Source organism: Notolepis coatsorum (genome assembly GCF_963971535.1).
Source record: "Notolepis coatsorum genome assembly, chromosome: 9".
Classification (NCBI taxonomy): Eukaryota; Metazoa; Chordata; class Actinopteri; order Aulopiformes; family Paralepididae; genus Notolepis; species Notolepis coatsorum.
The window spans coordinates 52,839,084-52,859,976 of NC_140173.1; the positions used below are offsets into that span (position 1 = coordinate 52,839,084).

General features: G+C 43.6%; 1 protein-coding gene across 1 annotated transcript; it reads right to left on the reverse strand.

The window, feature by feature from the left end:
* Positions 1–6,032: 6,032 nt before the first annotated feature.
* On the reverse strand, positions 6,033–7,454 carry LOC311234396 (sperm-associated antigen 6-like; the record flags this gene model as incomplete). The annotated part of the gene is made up of 1 exon (XM_084321570.1): positions 6,033–7,454. One exon carries the CDS (start codon positions 7,452–7,454, stop codon positions 6,033–6,035), a length of 1,422 nt encoding a protein of 473 aa, XP_084177696.1.
* Positions 7,455–20,893: the final 13,439 nt, after the last annotated feature.

Genomic DNA, 20,893 nt, shown 5'->3' on the forward strand with positions numbered 1-20,893 from the left:
TCCAAGGGTCTCCCAAGGTCCTCTAGCGGAATGTTGGCCTGGGTAGCAAACTCGAAATCCAGGAAGCTCTCGTCAGCACCCGAGTCGATGAGTGCCTCCACCGTCGCCCGTTGGTCCGCCCAGGTCAGGGTGACGCTCATCAGATGACTAGGTGGTGCACGGTTCTGGGAACAAGAAAAACAGCTCACCAGGATCTCCCGGGGTCCCGGCGAGCCTGGTCTTTTGGCCGGGTGGGGCAGTTGGAGATACGGTGCCCCTCCCGGCCACAGTAGAGGCAAAGGCCGGACCTGAACCTGGCCTCTCGTTCAGCCGGACTAAGGTGAGAGCGTCCCAGCTGCATGGGTTCCTCCTCGGGCGCCGAACGGGAGGGGAAGGGACCACCAGTCGTGGTGGAAGCAGGACGGGCTGCAGTACCGTCACGAGTGCGGGAGGTCTGGGTCACCTCTGGAGGTCCCAGTCGGGCTCTCTCACGCCTTCTCTCCCGGAGGCGTCCGTCGATGCGAATGGCGAGGCTGAATAGGTCCTCGAGGGACTCCGGTTCCTCACGGGTCGCGAGCTGGTCCCTTACAGCGTCGTTGAGCCCCCTCATGAAGGTGAGACGAAGCGCTTGGTCGTTCCACCCGCTCTCCGTTGCCGCCAGTCTGAACTCCAGCACGTAGTCGGTGACCCCGCTACTGCCCTGCCGGAAGGTGCCCAACCGAGCTCCTGGGTCCTGGCCATGGGCTGGGTGGTGGAAAACCCTGCGGAGCTCTGCCACGAAGTCTGGGTAGGAAAAACAGAAATCAGCCCCCATTGCCCAGGAGGCAGTAACCCACTGTGCTGCCCGGCCTGAGAGCAGGTTAGTCATGTACGCCACTCGGGCTCCCTCTTAAGTGAATCGGCTGGATTGATGACGAAAAACCAACTCACATTGCATGATGAATGTGGCACAATCCTCGAAGTTACCGTTGAACAACCGTGGTTCGGAGAGACGGGGCTCCCGAGGTGCGGGATCGGGAGGCGCGGGGCCTGCTGCGGGTGGTGCTCTGGCCGAGACTCCTGAAGCAGGTGGGGTTACAAGCAGGGCGTTAAATGCGTCACTCAGAGTTCGTAATTGGTGAAGAATATCAGCCTGCTGATTACCCTGGGCTGTCTGTAGGGTAGCCAGAGAGCCAAGGGACTTCTGAATAGGCAGGACCTGGGCTCGGAGCTCCTGTACAGCAGCCGCAGCCGCACCTAGCTGTAGGCTGTGGTCGTTGGTTAATTCAATCTGGACCGCCAACGCGGTTCTGACTCTGTCTGTGTTGGCTGAGGTCGACATGGTCGGGTCGGAATGTTAGGGTTTGAAACCGACCTCAAACGCACGGCACAGACAGGTAGTTCAGAGTTAGCCAAATACTAGGGCGTATTTATTTTCAGAGTCAAAAAGGAGCAAGTAACAATCTTGAAACAAAGGGAGACTGCCTTCAGCAGAGTTATCTGCGGCTCTGCAGATCCTCTTGGTGTTCGAGGTGGGGAAACGGTATTGACGCTGAAGCGGCTCTGCAGATACTCCCAGCTTCAACTCGAGGTGAAAAAGAGAGAGAGAGAGAGAGAGAGAGAGGTAAATAACAGTCCACATCACACAGAGGCAGTGCGGTCTCCTCCTCCCTTAGCTGAGTCCAGAACAAACAAACGATATCTTCAGTGTTCACCACAACACACAATTTAGCTGAGGGTCAGTGCAAAACAAAAACGATAAACTTCTGTGTCTCCTTTAACACACAACTTAGCTGAGTCAAGTGTAAGCAAAAATAGAACTCTTCAGTGTTCTTCAAAACACACAAAACAGAATCGTCCAAAAAAGGGTTTGGTTCAAACTCACCAAAGCGCAAGAGTAAGCGGGTAAACGAGGCGCAGCTCAAAACGGGGGACAAGGTCTTCACCAGCGGCAATCCACAGATGTCCTGGAGGGAGAGTAGACAAGGCACAGCAACGGGGAACAACAGGCAGAAACAGAAGTATTCAAAACGACCCGACATCGATTGAAGGGAAGTCCCAGTATAAAAAGCCTCTGGGGCGTTAATCAAAAACTATGACAGGTGCGCGCTGGAATTGATACTTGCTCCAAAAGCGTGTGGCGGGGAATGCACCAATCAACACAGCACCTTAAAGGAGCGGAGCGTGTGGCGGGGAATGCATCAATCAACACAGTACCTTAAAGGAGCTCTGTGTGGCGGGGAATGAACCAATCCTCACAAATATTGACAAACGTTTTATTTACACGTTTTATTTGTTTCCTGACAGCTAATTATGGTAATTATTATTATTATTATTATTATTATTATTGAACAGCAACCAGTAGGCTTGATATCAGTGTATTATTGTAGCAGCTAATAGATATATAGGTTAAATAGGTCCTTGTCACAGCTTTTCACAACCTGTCTGATCAGTGGGCCTAGAATGTCTGAAGGAACACTATCATGAAGCAAGTCATCATCCAATAACATAACAAATAAACCTAAACACACAATCTAGTTTGTTAGAATAAAGATAGAATTATTCATGCAAAAAAAAGGTGGGCCTACAGTCTATAGAAAACCTGAGTATCTATGTCTATGACTTTGTCTAAATACTTCTGGAAATGATCCCTGCACAAGACTAATTCTCTATGACCACAATCACAGGAATTCACTACAGTATCATATCAGTCCAAATCTGGATCACTTTTATTTATTTAGGTCATGGCCTACTGGCATTTTTTTTAAATGATAAATAAATAATAATAATTCAATAATTAAAAATAAAATAATAATAATAAATATAAATAGCCTGTATTCTATAGGCATGTTGTGTAGGCCCTAACCAAAAATCCCCCCCCCCCCCATACCTGGCCTGACATGTGAAAGTTCAATAGTTGTGAGAAGTAAACATAGAAATACCCGAAAGAGAGAGAGAGAGACAGAGGGAGAGAGAGGGGGGGGGAGACTGGGAGGCGTAAATATTTTGCCCAACCCACTTTCAGTTCCGCGTTCGGGATCCGCGATCTGATTGGCCACTGACGTTTCTCTCAGCGCCAATCGCGTTACGCCTAGTTCTGCCTCTAACCCTAACCCTAACCCTAACCCTAACCCAACCCTAACCCTAACCCTAACCCAGTTGAAAGTGACTGAAAACGTACCACACTGAGAACTAGGCGTAACGCGTTTGGCGCTGAGAGAAACGTCAGTGGCCAATCAGATTGCGGATCCCGAACGAGGAACTGAAAGTGGGTTGGGCAAAATCTTTACGCGACCGGGAGAGATAGAGAGAGAGAGAGAGAGAGAGAGAGAGAGAGAGAGAGAGAGGGAGGGAGAGAGCTCGTGCTGCTGCTGCTTTGGAATTCCTTTGGTTCTATGAAGGGCTCGCGCTGCAGTCTGTCGTCCACACGCTCTGAAGTCGGACTCGGTGTGCCAGGCCACGCACGCGATCTCGCACGGAACCCGCGCATGACTTCGTGCGCGTCTAGTCTGTGTTAAATGGCTGCATAAAGCAAGCATTTGTTGACTCTCATGTTGATAAGAGTATTAAAACTTGGAACTTGAAAAAGATCCGTTTAAGGTAGATAAAAAAAAATAAGTAAAAAAAAAATTCGATTAATTTGCGATTAATCGCGAGTTAACTATGGACAATCATGCGATTAATCAGATTAAATATTTTAATCGATTGACAGCACTAATGATATAATATAATGTAATGTATAATATAATGTAATATAATAATAAAGTATAATATATTTAGCTTCCATTTGAATAATATATATATTATGTCTAAAAACTAGTGCTGTCAGGCGATTAAAAAAATTAATCGAATTAATTACAGGATTTGTAATTAATTAATCTAATTAATCGCATTTTAATCGCATAACCATTTTATGCCTGATATTCTATATTCTATAATCATATTTCAAATTGCATGTGTCCGGATGGCAGAATTCAGTACTGTATCTACAAAACCTTCTGTTTAATCATCTTCCATCTATTAATTTGCTTAGATTTTTCAGGTCTGGTCAATTTGAGCATAGTGTTATTCACAGTCAAAGATAAAAAAAAAATTTATTGATATTCTCATTTGGTTCATTACAATTTACTCAAGCCTAGTAACAGACACAGTATTTCGGACACTGGGAATACATTCCCTGAGATCCATAGATGTCCCTAGAATCAGATACCAAGAACATGCAAATGGACCATATAAAAAAAAGTCTGTAATGTGTATTCTACGTTCTTATGGAATGAATGAGATAAAAAAAAAATTTATTATTAAAAAAAAAAAAAAAAATTGTAATTAATTTTGAGTTAATTTTCATAACGCGATAATTTGCTGTGTAATTAATTAATCTAATTAACGCGATAAACTGACAGCCCTACTAAAAACATGACATTCTTTAGAAGTCTTAAATTAAAATAAATGTAAAATAATAATGCCATTTATATAGCACCATTCATACAGATTGCAACTCAAAGTGCTTTACACAAAAAACGAAACAAAATGATAAAAAAAAATTATAATAATAATTACAATCACTCCATAACTAAGGATGGAAATTATAAGACATGAAAATTATAAAAACGGTAATAAAACAACTAGATAAGATAGTACAAATAACTAAATAAGACAAACAGTAAGACAATAACATAAGTCAATACAATTATTACAAATAAAATAATAATAAAGACCAAAAAATTTAATAGTTAAAATAATAAAATAGCTAAATTTTATAGTAAACAATAAGAAAAAAATTTAATAACACTAAAATAAGAACAAATACAATTATTTTAAAAGGGCTGACCCCTATTAGTCGAATAGTCGACTAATCGATCGAAAGGAGCCGTAGTCGACTGCCAACCGCTTAGTCGAATGCAAAAAAAATAAAAAAAAATAAAAAAAAAATATATATATATATATATTATATATATTTTTTTTTCTTTTTTTTTATCATTCTTTCCAAAAGAAAAGAGGCCTAGAAGCGTGGCTAGCGCTATTGGCACGCATACCAGAGGCTAACTGCCTAAGAAAACAGGCACAGAGGCACTGAAAGAGGATTTCACCCATCTAATGAACACACTAGACTAGACAAATATCAAGATGTATCCATCAGTGGACCAATTGCATGCTTTTGCAGAGGACAAGAAGCCTTCCGTCGACTCCTTCAGACATGAAGCACCCCCACAGAGCAAATGGAACAAAAATAATTATAAATAAAATGTAATTAAAAAAATATAAAAATATTTAAAAAAAAAATCATAGTCGACTAATAGTCGACTATCGGCAAATTTTGGCCAATCAAAGTCGACTATCCAAATCCTTAGTCGGGGACAGCCCTAATACATAAAACAATGATAATTAACAATGATAATAAAATATTTAAGTAAAACTTATAGAAATAAAGAAAAATAAGACAATAAAATAAAGATAATAATTCATTTAAAAGCTATTTTAAAAAGGTACATTTTGAGCAGTGCCAACCGAGTGTGCTGAAGTACAGTATAGTATATTTTTACAGTAGACGTACAGCATAGTATATGTTTTACAGTAGACGTACAGTATAGTATCTTTTTACAGTAGACATACAGTATAGTATATTTTTACAGTAGACGTACAGTATAGTATCTTTTTACTAACTAAGTTAACCTGAACCAAGCTAACCTGAACCAAGCTAAACTTACCTGAAATAGGCACTGCAGCCACACAGAATTGCCTTGTGGGCGTTAAACTCAGTGCTGTTGACTTTAATAACCACGTCACAGAACCTTCCCTCCAGACGCAGTTCATTAAGGATTGTACAGGACATTGTTTCCTTTTCCATGTGGGGAATTATATATATATATATATATATATATATATATATATATATATATATATATATATTTTTTTTTACATCTCTATAATAAATTTAATGAATTTAAATGTTTAATTTTTTACTCCTCAGATCTGCATGTGAATGAGGTGATCCGGTCTCTCTCTGCGGGGTGGGGGGGGGGGGGGTTAGGGTTAGGGGGGGGGGGGGGGGGGCAGTCAGGGTGGGGGGGCAGTCAGGCCGGCTGGTAATTCTCCAGCGTCTCCAGCAGAGCCTCTGAGTAGCCTGGTGAGTGGTACCTGACAATCTCCTTGGGGTAGCAGTTGTTGATGGCAGTGATGTACTCCTGCAGGGAGGAGCCTGCCTCGGCCTCGATCTCCTGGATCTTCTTCAGCCCTCTGCTGGTTACGAAGAGACGTCGGGCCTTACTGTCGTGGGGCAGAACCTTGCTGATCTGGTAGACCACGTGTCTGAGGATGTTGGAGGGCGCGTCGTGCAGCAGGGACTCCAGGGTCGGGAAGTGGGTGCACTTCTGCAGCACGCTTTTCAGCGCCTTCTTACACTTGACCTGCAGGTCCTCTGAGCTGTTGGCGTCCATGTAGAGAGCCAGCAGCCTGGGCAGCAGGCCGGCCGCCCCCACGGCCCTGGCGTGCTCTGGGGTGTGGTGGCCCACCTCGCCGATGGCCCAGGCTGTGGCCGCCTTGATGTGATCCTCGGGGACGGGGTCTTCTTCGGATAGACACAAGCTGAGCTGGGGCACCCCCTTGGAGACGATGACGGCCATGGCGAGGTTCTCCGTGTGAGCCGCCACGTAGCCTAGCATCATAATGCCTGGCAGTTGCAGGTTTCCACGGCAACGCCCTTTGCAGTTGCCCAGGTAGTCGACCACGGCTGCGACAGCACCAGAATTCACTACCAACTGGGACAGCTCAGGCGTGTGCTTGGCCACCTCTCTGATCAGCGTGGTGGTGTTCTTCCTCACGTACTCGTCGGGGTCCCTCAGGCATCTCAGCACCGCAGGGAAGATCTCCGCCTCCACCACCATCTCCGCCAGGTTCACCGAGTGCTTACTGATCTGGCTCAGGGCAGACGCCGCGATGCACTTCAGTTCCACCTCGGGCTCCTGGAGGCACATGATCAGGAGGGGCACGGCCCCCGCGTCCACCACGGCGTGGGCCAGCTGTGCGTTGTGGCGTGCGACGTAGCCCAGGGCCCAGGCGGCCGCCTCCTTCACATCGGGGTCGAACTGCTCCAGGCAGTAGACCAGCTCGTCCAGCGCCCCGCAGTCCACCACCGTCTGGGCCAGTGCAGGGGAGTGCTTGGCCACAGCGCGCAGCACGAACGCTACCGCCTTCTTATAGAACCTGTTCTGTTGGGCCAGAGAGGAGACCAGTAGGGGAAGGATGTCTCCCTTCACCACGGCCTCGGCCAGGTGGTCACTGTGGTCGGCTAGGCGTCCCAGGGCCAGGGCCGCTGTCTGCTGGATGGAGGGCACCGGGTCCAGAAGCAGTGGCCGCAGCAGGGACATCACGTTTGCATTTTGCAGGGTCTCTATGTTCTGCGGTCTGCTTGCAAGTTCAGCAATAGTCTGAACAAACTGCGACCGTGATGCCTGGTACTGCTTAAAAACTTGCAATAGCTGTCGTTGTTGGCTCATTTTAAAGTTGGCTCAAAAACAGAATCTACCTTCGAACTAAATGTTTTAAACAATTGTTGTAAATTTGTCCTACAACAAAACCACTTCTTATATGACTGAGCTATGCAAAGCAGCTTCTTCTATGCAGCGTCGTCAGGTTTTGGTTTATCGTTGTCATGTGGGGATTTTTTAATTGTATCTACAGTATATATTCAAGCTTACAGACAAGTAGCCGGAAACAACAAGTGAGATCTTCACTTGTCTTCTGAGATCTGAGATCTTCTGAGAGAATTGTTGAATAGATACACAAATGTTCTAGAATGATGTTTGATTATGACATCATACTGTGACATCACAACAGAACATCATACTGTGACATCACAACGGAACATATTTGAGTAGTATTTATTGAGTACACCTTCAAATAAGAAGAAGAAGATACAGTACGTTACTGGAAAGCTAGAATGACAGGAACTGCCACCGCTTAAATAAGAATCTTCGATGTTCTAGAATGTGCTACTATGACATCATCACAAACGTTCCAGTCTGTTCGGGCGGACCGAATGTTCTAGAATGTACTGCTATGACATCATCACAAACGTTCCAGGAAATACGGGCGGAACTAATGTTCTAGAACAGTGGTCACCAACCTTTTTAAGCCCAAGATCACTTTTTTTTGGTGAAGGCAAGATCTACCTATTGAAGCGTTGAGAGAAAAAGACAGCCAAGATTGTACTTTAAACTAAATTACTTTTATTTGCCTGTATTCTAATTACATGCAATGCTTTGGTCCAACATTAACATGATCAGTGCCTACCTTGTTTACCTTTTTACCCCGTTGAATGCCATCATCCACTTCAATGTTAGCGTTAAAATCGCCTAATCTATGTTTTAAATTATGGCTATGTGTCTAATCTGCCCGTCGCTTATCAATGACTTGTTTGCAGTCAACATTGTCTAAACGGATTGTTTTTGTATCGGTTCATTTTCGTTTTATAGTATTTTGAAAAGCCCTCGTTTTCAAGGAAAATATAAAGATTCCGTGATAAAAGACATTTACTGGAATATTCTAAAATACACAAAAACGTTGTAATTTTTCTGCCTATTTATGAATCATTTTCAAATAAACGCTAGATTATCGATAGTATATGTGTACTTATGCATGCTATAGAAGTAGGGTGACCAGGTGTCCCCCTTTTGGTTGTACTGTCCCACCATTTGACCAAATGTCCCGCGTCCCTCATATTGAGAGGATGTCCCTCTTTTCGAAGCCAAAAAAAACATGCGTCTAAAAGCCCCTCCCTACAGACAGTAAACGTAGCAACCCGCCTCTTGTCCACACACATTGCTCTGATTGGTTATAGTACTTTAGCGTGCTGCTTGCCTGCTTGTGACGTGACTGAGACTGAGTCGTGACGCTACCTCATATCGCAAATCTGATTGGTCAAAAAAAACACAACAACATTACAAGCGAACTAGTTCAAGATGGAAAGCAGTAAAAAGAAACGGACCTGCAGTTACAACCAAGACTGGCAAACGACACATGACTGGGTGAGGCAGATGGCAGGCAATCCGCAGCAGGCTTTCTGTGTTTTGTGTCATAGTTCGTTTTCAATTGCGCATGGAGGAGAATACAACTTGAAGCGCCACAGTGGACGTGAGTCTCACTTGAAAGTGGCTCACCAAAAAGAAACATACAGATAGATCTATGGATACGTTTCTTTTTAAACCAAACAATGATAGCCAGACGGACAAGGTCACTGCAGCTGAGATAACAAGTGTCTATCACACAGTACAACACTCCCATTCATACAGGTCAGCCGACTGTGGTAACCTTTAACCTTTGATTTAAATCTATTCGGTGAAGACCATGGCAGTTATTCTAATATAGAAACACAATTTATTTGTATTATTATTTTTGTATTATACTACACTGTTTTCCCTAGTTCTGTGTTAACAGGGAATATCAAACACAAGACATTCCTGTCAAGTGATGACGTTTGAATATTTAAAACAGATGTTAGGTGGTATTTAATTTTTATTTATTTTGATTTAACCTTTAACCCTTGATTTAAATCTATTCAGTGAAGACCATGGCAGTTATTCTAATAAAAAAATTTACATTATCTATCTGTCCCACTTTGTCCCACTTTGTCCCACCAAAATCGTACTGTTGTCCCACTTTGTCCCACCAAAATCTTACTGTTGTCCCACTTTTGGACTTTTTGCATCTGGTCACCCTATATAGAAGCGATCGATTCTCTTATTTCCTCATCAGCGATTCACAGCCACACAGCCACACACAGCATAGGGCAAACGCTTATATCTCCCCCCCTCACAGTGAGCTGTGGTGTTCCACAAGGAAGCATACTAGGACCGCTACTGTTCCTAATTTATGCAAATGACATGTCGTCAGCTTGTGACTGCAACTTGTTCCTGTTTGCGGACGACTCAGCCCTGCTGGTCTCTGACAAGAACAAGTTACAGGTTGAAAAAACCCTCAGCTCGGAACTAGGCAGAATCTGCATATGGCTCGCTGATAACAAACTATCATTACACATGGGCAAAACAGAGTCCATTCTCTTCGGTTCAAATAACAAACTCAGCAAGACCGACGGCTTCTCAGTTACAGTGGGTGACAATATTGTCACAAGGAAAGATGAAATTACCTACCTGGGTTCCATCCTAGAGGCTAATCTCTCCTGTGACAAAATGGCATCCAATGTAATAAAAAAAGTCAACCAACGAACTCGATTCTTGTACCGGATCTCCTCTCTGGTAAACAAGAATACCCTGAAGACTCTGGCAGGAGCACTCATTCAGGGGTACTACGACTATGCTTGCACCTCATGGTACCAAAGCACCTCAAAGGCGCTAAAAACAAAATTACAAACATCTCAAAACAAACTGGTCAGACTACTGCTTGACCTTACTCCTAGAACCCACCTCACCCCTGCCCACTTTGACAACCTAGGATGGCTTAGAGTAGACGACAGAGTACAGCAACTTGCAATGGGCCTGGTCTACAAGATACACTACACGACCAAGGTACCCATGTACATGTCAAAATACTTCCCAAAGGTCAGTGAATACCACGATCACAACACCAGAGGGAGCTCCACAAATCATGTTAAACCCAGATTCGGCTCAAATAAGGGACTAAACACGTTTCGCAATTATGCCACATCAATGTGGAACGCCCTACCCAAAGCTGTAAAGGAATGTGGATCACTACCCACTTTCAAAACCTCTCTCAAGGGACACCTACGGGAGACTGCAATTCAACACTGGCCCCTGTAAATATCCTAACCCAACCCCCTCCAATGTACAGTAATTTACCTAGTATGGTTTTGTCAATAGTCCAATGTACAATTTTGTTTGTTTGTACAGTGTCTCCCCCCCCCCCCCTCAATGTACAGTTTTGCTTGTTTATACAGTGTCCCCCCCCCCCCCCCAACCACCTCCAATGTAGATTACCCAGTATGGTTGTCAATATCCCAGTGTACCCAACCCCCCCCCACCCAACCTCCTCCAATGTACAGTTTCTACGTCAAATGTATATACTCCCTTTTCCTGACTCCTTCTGTATCACAAACAGTACTGTATTTGCAAATCTGGTATGTCATAAATGTATAGATGTAGCAGTACTGACTCTGTATGTCATGTATGTCATATATGTCCTGATGAATTGAAAATGGGGGACCCTGATGTAAACAAGACGAAAGTCTTTCTCTGGTCTGCATCCCCTTAACAATTGTGTGTATTGAGCTGTACTGTATTGTACCCATTCTGCAATCTGTTAATAAAGTTTTCAATCAATCAATCAATCTCCGTGAAAACAGGTCTGATTATCCTAAGACTGGTAAAATAGATTCCTTACCTGAGATCAGATGTTATCCAAAAAGATTATTCCAATTCCTGATCGCCATTCCAAATATCGATCACGCTTATTGATTGATTATTGGCTGCTGTAAATATATATTCCAGGCTGATTTCCGTCTCGCGATCAGATCCCTCTTGATCAGACGTCTCGCCAGCACAATGGAGCCAGTTGGCTCCACCTCTACAGGTCTACAGATCCCAGGTCAGTCTAATCGACTGACCTGCAGTTACACAGGGATAGACGATAGGGGGCGCTTTTTTCCCATCTGAGCTCCTGGAGGGGCTGCTATACCAACGGGAGACTCGGTTGATGAAATATGAATTCAGATCGCTAATAAAAAAATAAAGCGACATTTGTCGTCGTCGGCACTCACCGGTATGAGAGTGGGTTTTAAGCAGAGCCCAATCGCTGAACACAGGAGAGGAGAATAGAGCGTTTCAAGGGGTTTTAATGGTATTCCCAAGCAGGCAAGAATTACATCCAGAAATGTACAACAGGTATGAATAGGGGGATAACGGGGGCAGGCGCACTCCAGTGCCACTGCAGACGGGAGACACGGTTTTGTGTTTGAGAGAGGGAGCTGGAACTCCTCGGTAAGCTCCAGGGGGGTCCAGACAGGAACACACTGGCACGGAGGTCCTGGGCACAAGAGACGGAAGTTAGTACAGGGATGATCACACAGGGATGCCTAGCAGGTCTTCAGACTGAGGCGTCATACCCAGGGGTGCAGTCGTAATATGGGCGGAGGCCAAACGGTATCCTATTATTATGCAAAGTCTAGGCACTTATCACCTAGACTTTGCATAATAATAGGATGCGCGCACTTCGAAGCCCAAACGCCGTTTGACCGCGGTTGCCCAGCACTGCACCACTGGTCATACCTAGGTAATGATACTAACACCACGACGACTCCTGGTCAGCGTCGTCCGGTTGAAGTAAGGTCCTCATCATCAGGGGATGGAATACAGCTGTGAGAAGTGAGGTGCCTGACAGTGTGTGAAGTGCAGCTGGGTTGAGTGACGGGAGGTGAAGGGATGCTGACCATATAAGGGCGTGAGGCTTCCGTGGTGGAAGGAAGGGAGGATGAAGATGAGTGCGTGGTGGGAGAAAGGGAGGATGAAGAGGAGTGCGTGGTGGATGGAAGGGAGGATAAAGAGGAGTGCGTGGTGAATGTGAGGGGAGAAGGAGGGGGAGTGAAGTACGCTCTCGCCGTGATTATGACAACCGGGGGGGCTGATAAAACGAGTTATGTTGTCACTGGCATCCAAAGTGTTAAAACGTCAAAGTAGAACTGTAATATGTACTTTCTCAGTCAGTGCTAAGTGCAGTCATCTTATGCAGCATCACTTTTCACATCAAAACAAAAGTAGAACTGTAATGTGGACTTTCTCATATTATTAACATTGACAAACATATTGTCGTATATTATGCTATATTATAGCTCATAAAACATGTACACATGTTGTGAAATGTCCCTAGGATCAATCAGAATTCAACCATAACTATCTTGAGGCTTAATACCAAAAGTATTAAGCCTATTTTTGACTAATACTATTACTCTGATTTGAAATAATGAAAAACTGAGCAGTTGGACAAAGTACAACCCCCTTTGAGATTTTAACTGTGAACACTTGTAATTGGTGGAAAAACGTCTAGGGGACGGCCTTTGATGACACCACACAGAGGTCTTTCTCATTGATAAAAAGGGAGTGCTGAGAACACAGAGGAGACACAGAACACACCACCCCAGCAGCAGGACGGCAAAACGAGAACAGACGGAGGAACTCATCACCATAGCAACGAATCAAACAACAACAAAAGAGATCGGACAAAGAACTTCCTGGTTTTCTCCAGACAACAAAGAACTCGAGTGAGCCAGATAGATTTAACGCTGTTTTGAACAACCTTTATTTGGATATAGACTCTTTTCAACAAAGACTCAACTTTGTTGGACATTTCAAACCTTTTAATATAGAAATACCGGTACATTGTGTTTATATGCAATAAATGCAACCCCTTCTGACAAGAGCTCTGGATTCTGCCTGATGATTCATCCATCACCGTACTATTCTCCTATGGGTAACGCAACCAGCAACTTAGATACAAAACAACAGCAGAGTACTGTACTGTTAAGATAATACTATACTTCATGAGACAAGTCCATTAGAGGAGACGACAATATTTACAATTAGCATTTTATAAAGTAGAACTGTAATGTGTACTTTCTCAGTCAGTGCTAAGTCCAGTCATCTTATGCAGCATCACTTTTCACATCAAAACAAAAGTAGAACTGTAATGTGGACCTTCTCCTATTATTAACATTATAAAATGCTAATTGTAAATATGTTTGTCAAAGTAGAACTGTAATATGTACTTTCTCAGTCAGTGCTAAGTGCAGTAATCTTATGCAGCATCACTTTTCACATCAAAACAAAAGTAGAACTGTAATGTGGACTCTCAGGGAAAGATCTAAAAAAAAAATATATATATATATATATATATATATATATATATATATATATATATATATATATATATATATATATATATTTTTTTTAATTTTCAGGGAAAGATCTACAGGGAAAGTCTCAAAGATCGACCAGTCGATCGCGATTGACGGGTTGGTGACCACTGTTCTAGAATGTTCCTAACAATAGTTCCGTGGGTGAATTATGTACCATTACAATCACTACAATATATATATAAATTTTTTCTTTTTTTACCAGACTTCACTCAGGTGTATTATTGATACTCTCATTGATACTATGTTTGTTTCTGACTGTGTGTGCGTGTGTGTGTGTGTGTGTGTGTGTGTGTGTGTGTGTGTGTGTGTGTGTGTGTGTGTGTGTGTGTGTGTGTGTGTGTGTGTGTGTGTGTGTGTGTGTGTGTGTGTGTGTGTGTGTGTGTGTGTGTGTGTGTGTGTGTGTGTGTGTGTGTGTGTGTGTGTGTGTGTGTGTGCGTGCGTGCGTGTGTGTGTGTGAGGGAGATAGAGAGATAGAGATAGAGAGAGAGAGGGGGGGTGAGAGATGAGGAAGGGGCAAGAGAAAAAGAGCTGGGAGAGTGTGTGTGTGTGTGTGTGTGCGTATGCGTGTGCGTGTGCGTGTGTGTGTGTGTGTGTGTGTGTGTGAGAGAGAGCGGGGGGGGGGGGGTGAGTACTCAGCCCTTGTGTGGGTGAATGTAACAAGTTCCTAACGTTTTCTTTCCCCTATTATTTCATGCACAACTTTATTCATGGTTTTAAATTATTATTTTCTTTTAAGTTATTTTGTGCATCACTCTGTTTTGAATTTGATGCAAATTTGCAATGCATGAGGGTCATCCTTCTGTGTTAAATGGCTGCATAAAGCAAGCATTTGTTGACTCATGTTGATAAGAGTATTAAAACTTGGAACTTGAAAAATATCAGAAAAATATCAGAAAATATCAGAAAAAAAATATATCAGAAAAAAAATCGATTAATTTGCAATTAATCGCGAGTTAACCATGGACAATCATGCAATTAATCAGATTCAATATTTTAATCGATTGACAGCACTAAAAAAAACAATACATGCTTTCATGATGTCACTTCATGTCACCATTTTTGTACCAGATGTACATACTGTGTATATAGAGGTATACTGAACAATTGTTGTTTACACTTGTGTTTACTTGACTTCTTGACTTTCTATTTTTTACTTATTATACTTATTTATACTATCTTATTATTATCTAGCACACTCTCAGGAGCTAAACAGAAAGAAACATTTCATGCAAAGTATTCTGTATTTCTGTATGACAAATAATAAAGAAACTTGAACTTGAAACTTGAACTTCTGATGTCACAGGTTCTATTAGGTCAAAGGTCACTGATGTAAGAGATTATGTAAGATGATGTAAGAGAAGACATACATCAAATCAGACATTAAGCACCCCAACAGCTGTGGGATATTGTGGATATCCTGAAGAATGTTCTCAGTCAACTGAGGTTCAGTTAATAACAAGGTTTATTAACCAGACAGATAGAAATGTACACATAGTAGTTAGAGAGAATGGCTGAGGGGCTCGCCCCAGGTGATCAGCTGAATTTACCCAGGTAGAGACCAGGAATGCTGTCGGGAGGAGCCTTATATAGTTAAAATGTGGGGGAGGTGGTCCCATTTGATAGGTCAAATGGGTGGGGGGGGAACACAGGATGCGTCTCTACAATTCGTAGCCGCATTTCTGCAGACCTCTCTCTGATTGGTTGAGCTCCATTTCTGCAGACCCCTCTCTGATTGGTTGAGCGAAGCCCCTCTCTGATTGGAAATGTACTACCAGATTAGCTTATAACGTTATTTCGCATGACTTCGCGGTTTATTCATAACGTTATGCACATTTCACAAGTTAGCTGTCAGAAACTGTACATTGTAACGTTGTTATTTCGCGGCCTGCTCATTTGATGTTCCCAAATCATATTCAGAAAGTATCACAGAGACTTCTATTGACCAAGGAATTAGTTATTATTAGTAAGACACATTTCCGTAGCAATTGACCACCAGACTCTTTCTCTTAAAACTTTGAATCTGAGAGAGCTCTGGTCAGCGAAGCCGGCGAGCGATTATTATTGGTTTTTAATGACAAACCAATTACATAATCCTATCCAACATATGTGTAAAGGCACACACAACATATTCCAGTTAACGGTGTATTTTTTTAATGATTCGTTATGGCGTAATCAATACTTCCATGCGTATAAATTGCGTTCGCGACCTCCATGTTTTGGGGCTATTCATCAGAAAACTCGGATCCGGGATTCGGCTCCCATCCGTCGGGCAACAACTGTGGGTTTTCAGCCTCTCTCTGTGGAGCTTAACGGAGTTTCGACTCCTGGCTAGAGGAGCTTGTCGCGGCTCATGCGCGCGCTCGGCCAATCAGAGAGGGGTCTGCAGAAATGGCCTCAACCAATCAGAGAGGGGTCTGCAGAAATGCGGCTACGAATTGTAGAGACGCACACAGGATAGGGGACAAAGGGGAGGGGAATGTCTTTACATGAGAGTTGGGGAATCAATATATTATTCCACACAGCCAAAATGGAAAGAAAAAAAATCATAATAAAAGAAAAATATATATTATATATAAAAAAAAAAACAATACCGAATGCCCCACCCCTCCGCGTCAGTGCGGGTAGCGGAAGTGACGTCATGACGCGCTGTAATTCAAACTTCAGGAAAAGAAAGTGCATAACGTTACTGCTCGACAAAAGCTTTTGACGTTTTTAGATAAAGAAATTAAAATAAGTCGGAGCGACTCGAGCGAGCGAGCGTGTGTGTGTGTGTGTGTGTGTGTGTGTGTGTGTGTGTGTGTGTGTGTGTGTGTGTGTGTGTGTGTGTGCGTGTGTGTGTGGCCAACATGCCGGCCCAGGAGGCTGCCATTTTAATGAGCACTGGCTTGGAGATATCAAATATAATTCATGGTTAAAAAGAGGAATACATCCTTGAGTGGCTGTGTGCAAAATATGCAGAAAGGACCTGCAGATTTTTACCATGGCCCATGGGAGTCTGCACTTTTGAGCCACATGAAAGGTGAGCCATGGATGTTATTAACGTGACTTGATTGATTGATTGAAAATTTTATTAACAGATTGCAGAATGGGTACAATACAGTACAGCTCAATACACACAATTGTTAAAGGGGATGCAGACCAGAGAAAGACTTTCGTCTTGTTTACATCAGGGTCCCCCATTTTCAATTCATCATTACTAAGTACTCTATTGGAATTACAAACTTGTGTTTACCGGACTCTGTTTTTCACTGTGTCTTGAAATAGGCTACATGTAGCCTATTTAACGTTAGGCGAATTAACGTCAGCTCATTCCCTTCCATGTATTTCAAAACATGAAAACTTGTTGTGTATTGAAATGGTATTTAATCGGCGGTTAGGTGGTCGAGCGGAGATTGCGTTCGTCACCAGCCCCGGAGCTGTGAGCTTGATTCGCCTGTTCGAATCCGGCTCACAGCTCCGGGGTTGTCACCAGCTTGGCTGGCCGTCTGCACTGATACAATTGGCTGTATCAGAGGGTGGGAGAAGCTGGCGGGGTGGGTCCGGGTCGTTGTAAACAGCGACTCCTACAGTTCGGTCGGGGCGCCTGCTAAGCGCGGATTGGACGTGAGGGGGATAGTGTGGTCCTCCCACACGCTACGCCCTCTCAATGAGAATCCGCGCTGCCAGGTGAAAAGAAGCGGTGATTGGCTGGACGTGTGTCGGAGGAAGCACGTGGTAGCCTCCACTCTCCCAGATGATCTGACTGTGGGGGGTAAAGCGCAGCGACCAGGAAGGGACTGGGAATTGGCATACGACTAACATTGGGATGGGAGAAAATCGGAGGAAAAATGGAGGGAAAAAAAAAAAAAAAAAAAAAAAAAAAAAATGGTATTTAATTTTTATAACGGAACATTTATGGAGACTGGTGTGGAGCAGTTGTAGTCTGGAACGCAGTAACGTACTGTATATATTTATGTCATAAATGTCATGGGGGGGACCCTGATGTAAACAAGACAAAAGTATTTCTCTGGTCTGCATTCCCTTAACAATTGTGTGTATTGAGCCGTACTGTATTGTACCCATTCTGCAATCTGTTAATAAAGTTTTCAATCAATCAAACGTGACGAGCCAGGCCAATTATAGCATGTTAATTTATGGAATATGCAATCTAACAGCTAACGTGAACTTTACAGTAAATTACATCGATAATAATGTTAAGGTAGTTAGTTAATTCAACATTAAACAATAAACACTCTTAAAATTAAGTGCAACCAGTGAGATTAAATTAATAAAACACTTTGTTTTATTTATAACATGTTGCTCCTTTTTATTTAGGGAGGAAGCATCAAATTCTGATGAAAGCACGTCTAAATCCAGGTCCTGCATTAGTGGATTATTTCCAGCAGACAAGCAATGCATCAAGCAGCACAGCTATGTAGCTGTGGCCATTATATGGTTTCATCATTTATATGTTATTTCAGTTTGTAAGTCTAGTGTAATATTTGAGAATGTATTTATGTTCCATTTCTTATTTTCTTTATTATTTAATTTGCTACAATTTATAGTATATTCATTTTGACGTCTGGTTGGTGTCCCGTTAGGCTGCTGTCGCGTTTTACTTTTGGGACTGATTACGGCACCTGCGAGCAAGCGGCAGGGATGGTCGGAGTTGTACAGGTTGCCACTATCAAGACTGTTGCCAAGAACAGAAGAATAAGACCCCTTTTATGTAGCATGCAGCCAACGAGGTATTTAATGTTTGTTTGTATTTTGCTTTGCTGACGTGTTGTTTTTCATACTGTGTATATTATTGTTTGTGTTGACCTAACGCAACTTATGTTTTCTGTTTTAAGTTTTCACGGTGGATTGGAGGACCAAGCCTTTAATAAACCCGTAGAAAGAAACCACTTGTGTCTGCTGTGCTTGGGAGGAGTTACAATGAAAACTCGACTGTTCATCGACGCAAGTGGGCGATGAAGCAAGTCCAAGTTTAGGGCCGGCGTCCAGCGGACTTTCCCCGTCCCCGACAATTGTCTGCTGCGCACCGTCAACAAAGGACAGATGAGTCACAAACAATACGCACTACACGCATAATAAAACACAAAGAAGTAAAAAGATGCACACAGTTTGCAGCGTTTCAAGATAAAGCCATAAAGAACTTGGACATTATAAGTTCTGTTTCATGCTAGCTGCCGCTCAGCGTCATATTGCATATATCTCGCTTCAGCGTATGTACACTGAATAAATTTCAAACTGTACCTTTACATGCAAGCATTCATCTGGCCACACCCCCATCCGCTTACCTACATAAGCGGGGGTGGGACCACACACTCATCTCCTTCTCAAATTTCATCCACAAGCTACGTGCTGCTCACATGCCACTTGACATGGAGAAAAATATTTACTCTGAGGAAAGGAAGAACAAGGAGATACGTTGACATCATATCTTTATTTTCTCTCTCACTATTTTCGAGAAAATACGGCGATATTGTCTTCGTTACTGGAGTGTCTGGAAGATGATGATCATTCTACACCTCCACCGGTTTTTTCGTATTAGGAGCTCACGCCGCTGACATGCTTCCCAACTACAATCCTGCTTGCTGCGGCTGGATGGGGTAAGACCCTCCAGCAACACAGCTGGACTGTAGGACACACCGACTGTTGTGAGAAGCGGTGGGTTCCAGGTTGGGTATGTACTGTTTTGATTGCGAGCTCTGGTTGTTGTTGATGCTATGGGGGTTAGCTAACAATTTACGAAACGCCGACCCCAGGCTAAGGTCCTCTGCTCGGCTTAAAACGGTGGTCGGAGGATCTTGGCCTGATGCCCATGATGACTAATCTAGTGGCCCGCGCTACGTTCTGGTGATCCCAGGATTCTAGAGCGGATGCTTCTCTGTCCCGTGTAGGCCCCATCTTTCATATACAAATGAAAGTTTACCCTAACGAGGAAATGTGGGCATAAGATCTTCTTTATCGGAAGTTCCATGCTCAAAGGGCCCTGTGTGTGTCTGGATCACCGTTGAAACTGTGTTCTGACATCTCTTTTTCTTTTCCCTGTTAGGGAAGGGATTGGGACAGCGGCCTGTCTGCAGTGTAGCTTGTTATGTCATTGTATACAGTTCAGGTGTTGGCTGGTTAGCTTGCGTGCTAGTTATGGCCTACTGCCAGTCAGCTGTTAGTCGCGCAGCTGTTAGCTGCGGCGTTAGCTCGCTGTGTTTACCAGGCTGGTATACGTTAGCTTGTGGCTATCAGCCGATCGGCTGTTAGCTTAATGCTACACTGTTGAACGTTCTGAGACTATAACATGCTTTAAACACTCTGACTACGACGTCATCTTTGACAGAGGATGTTAGTCGAACCTACCGGGAGCCCGGCCGGCGAGGACTGCGTCAACAAGGAGAACCGTAGCAGCGGGGTGGAGCAGCGACGCTGCCCGTGTCATCAACACAGGAATGCTGTGTTTACTATCGGTGCCCTGTTAGCCAGACTGCAGTTCGCCTGGTCTGCGCTCGCGGTAGGAAAGGTCCCGACCAGACCTTAAAACGCGTCTTCTTCCTTCCCTTTAACGTATATTCTCAATGATTCTATGTTATAGCTATATGATCGTTCTCTAATGTATAGTGGAATAGCTTACTCTGCTCGTTGTATTTCCCGTTAAAGTAACAGTTCATTCAAATGTGGTCCTTTGGAAATCACGTGGAGGCGGAGACAGCGCTGCGGGTGAAAACGGTCTGACCGTTGCTTTATTGGAATATCCAACAGCTTAATCAATCAGGTTTACAGCATCAATTATTTCTATTTCTAATCAGCTCGTCTCGAAGGTTTCTTCTCGGCTCTGTTCTCGAACTCTGGTGGGGTGGATTCTCCAGTCTCTGCTTCTCCGTTCTCTCTGCGTGTCTCTCTGCGTCTCCGTGTCTCCGTGTCTCTGTCTCTCCTCCATCATTCAACCTGCAGGTTTTATAGAGAAGAGAGAATCCCCCCCGCCCTTGCGCCATCCAGTGCCGTCACCCCAGAGAGCATGCTTTTCTATTGGCTAGAAGGTCTCCCCTCTAAGTGACAGTCATTTGGGTCTTG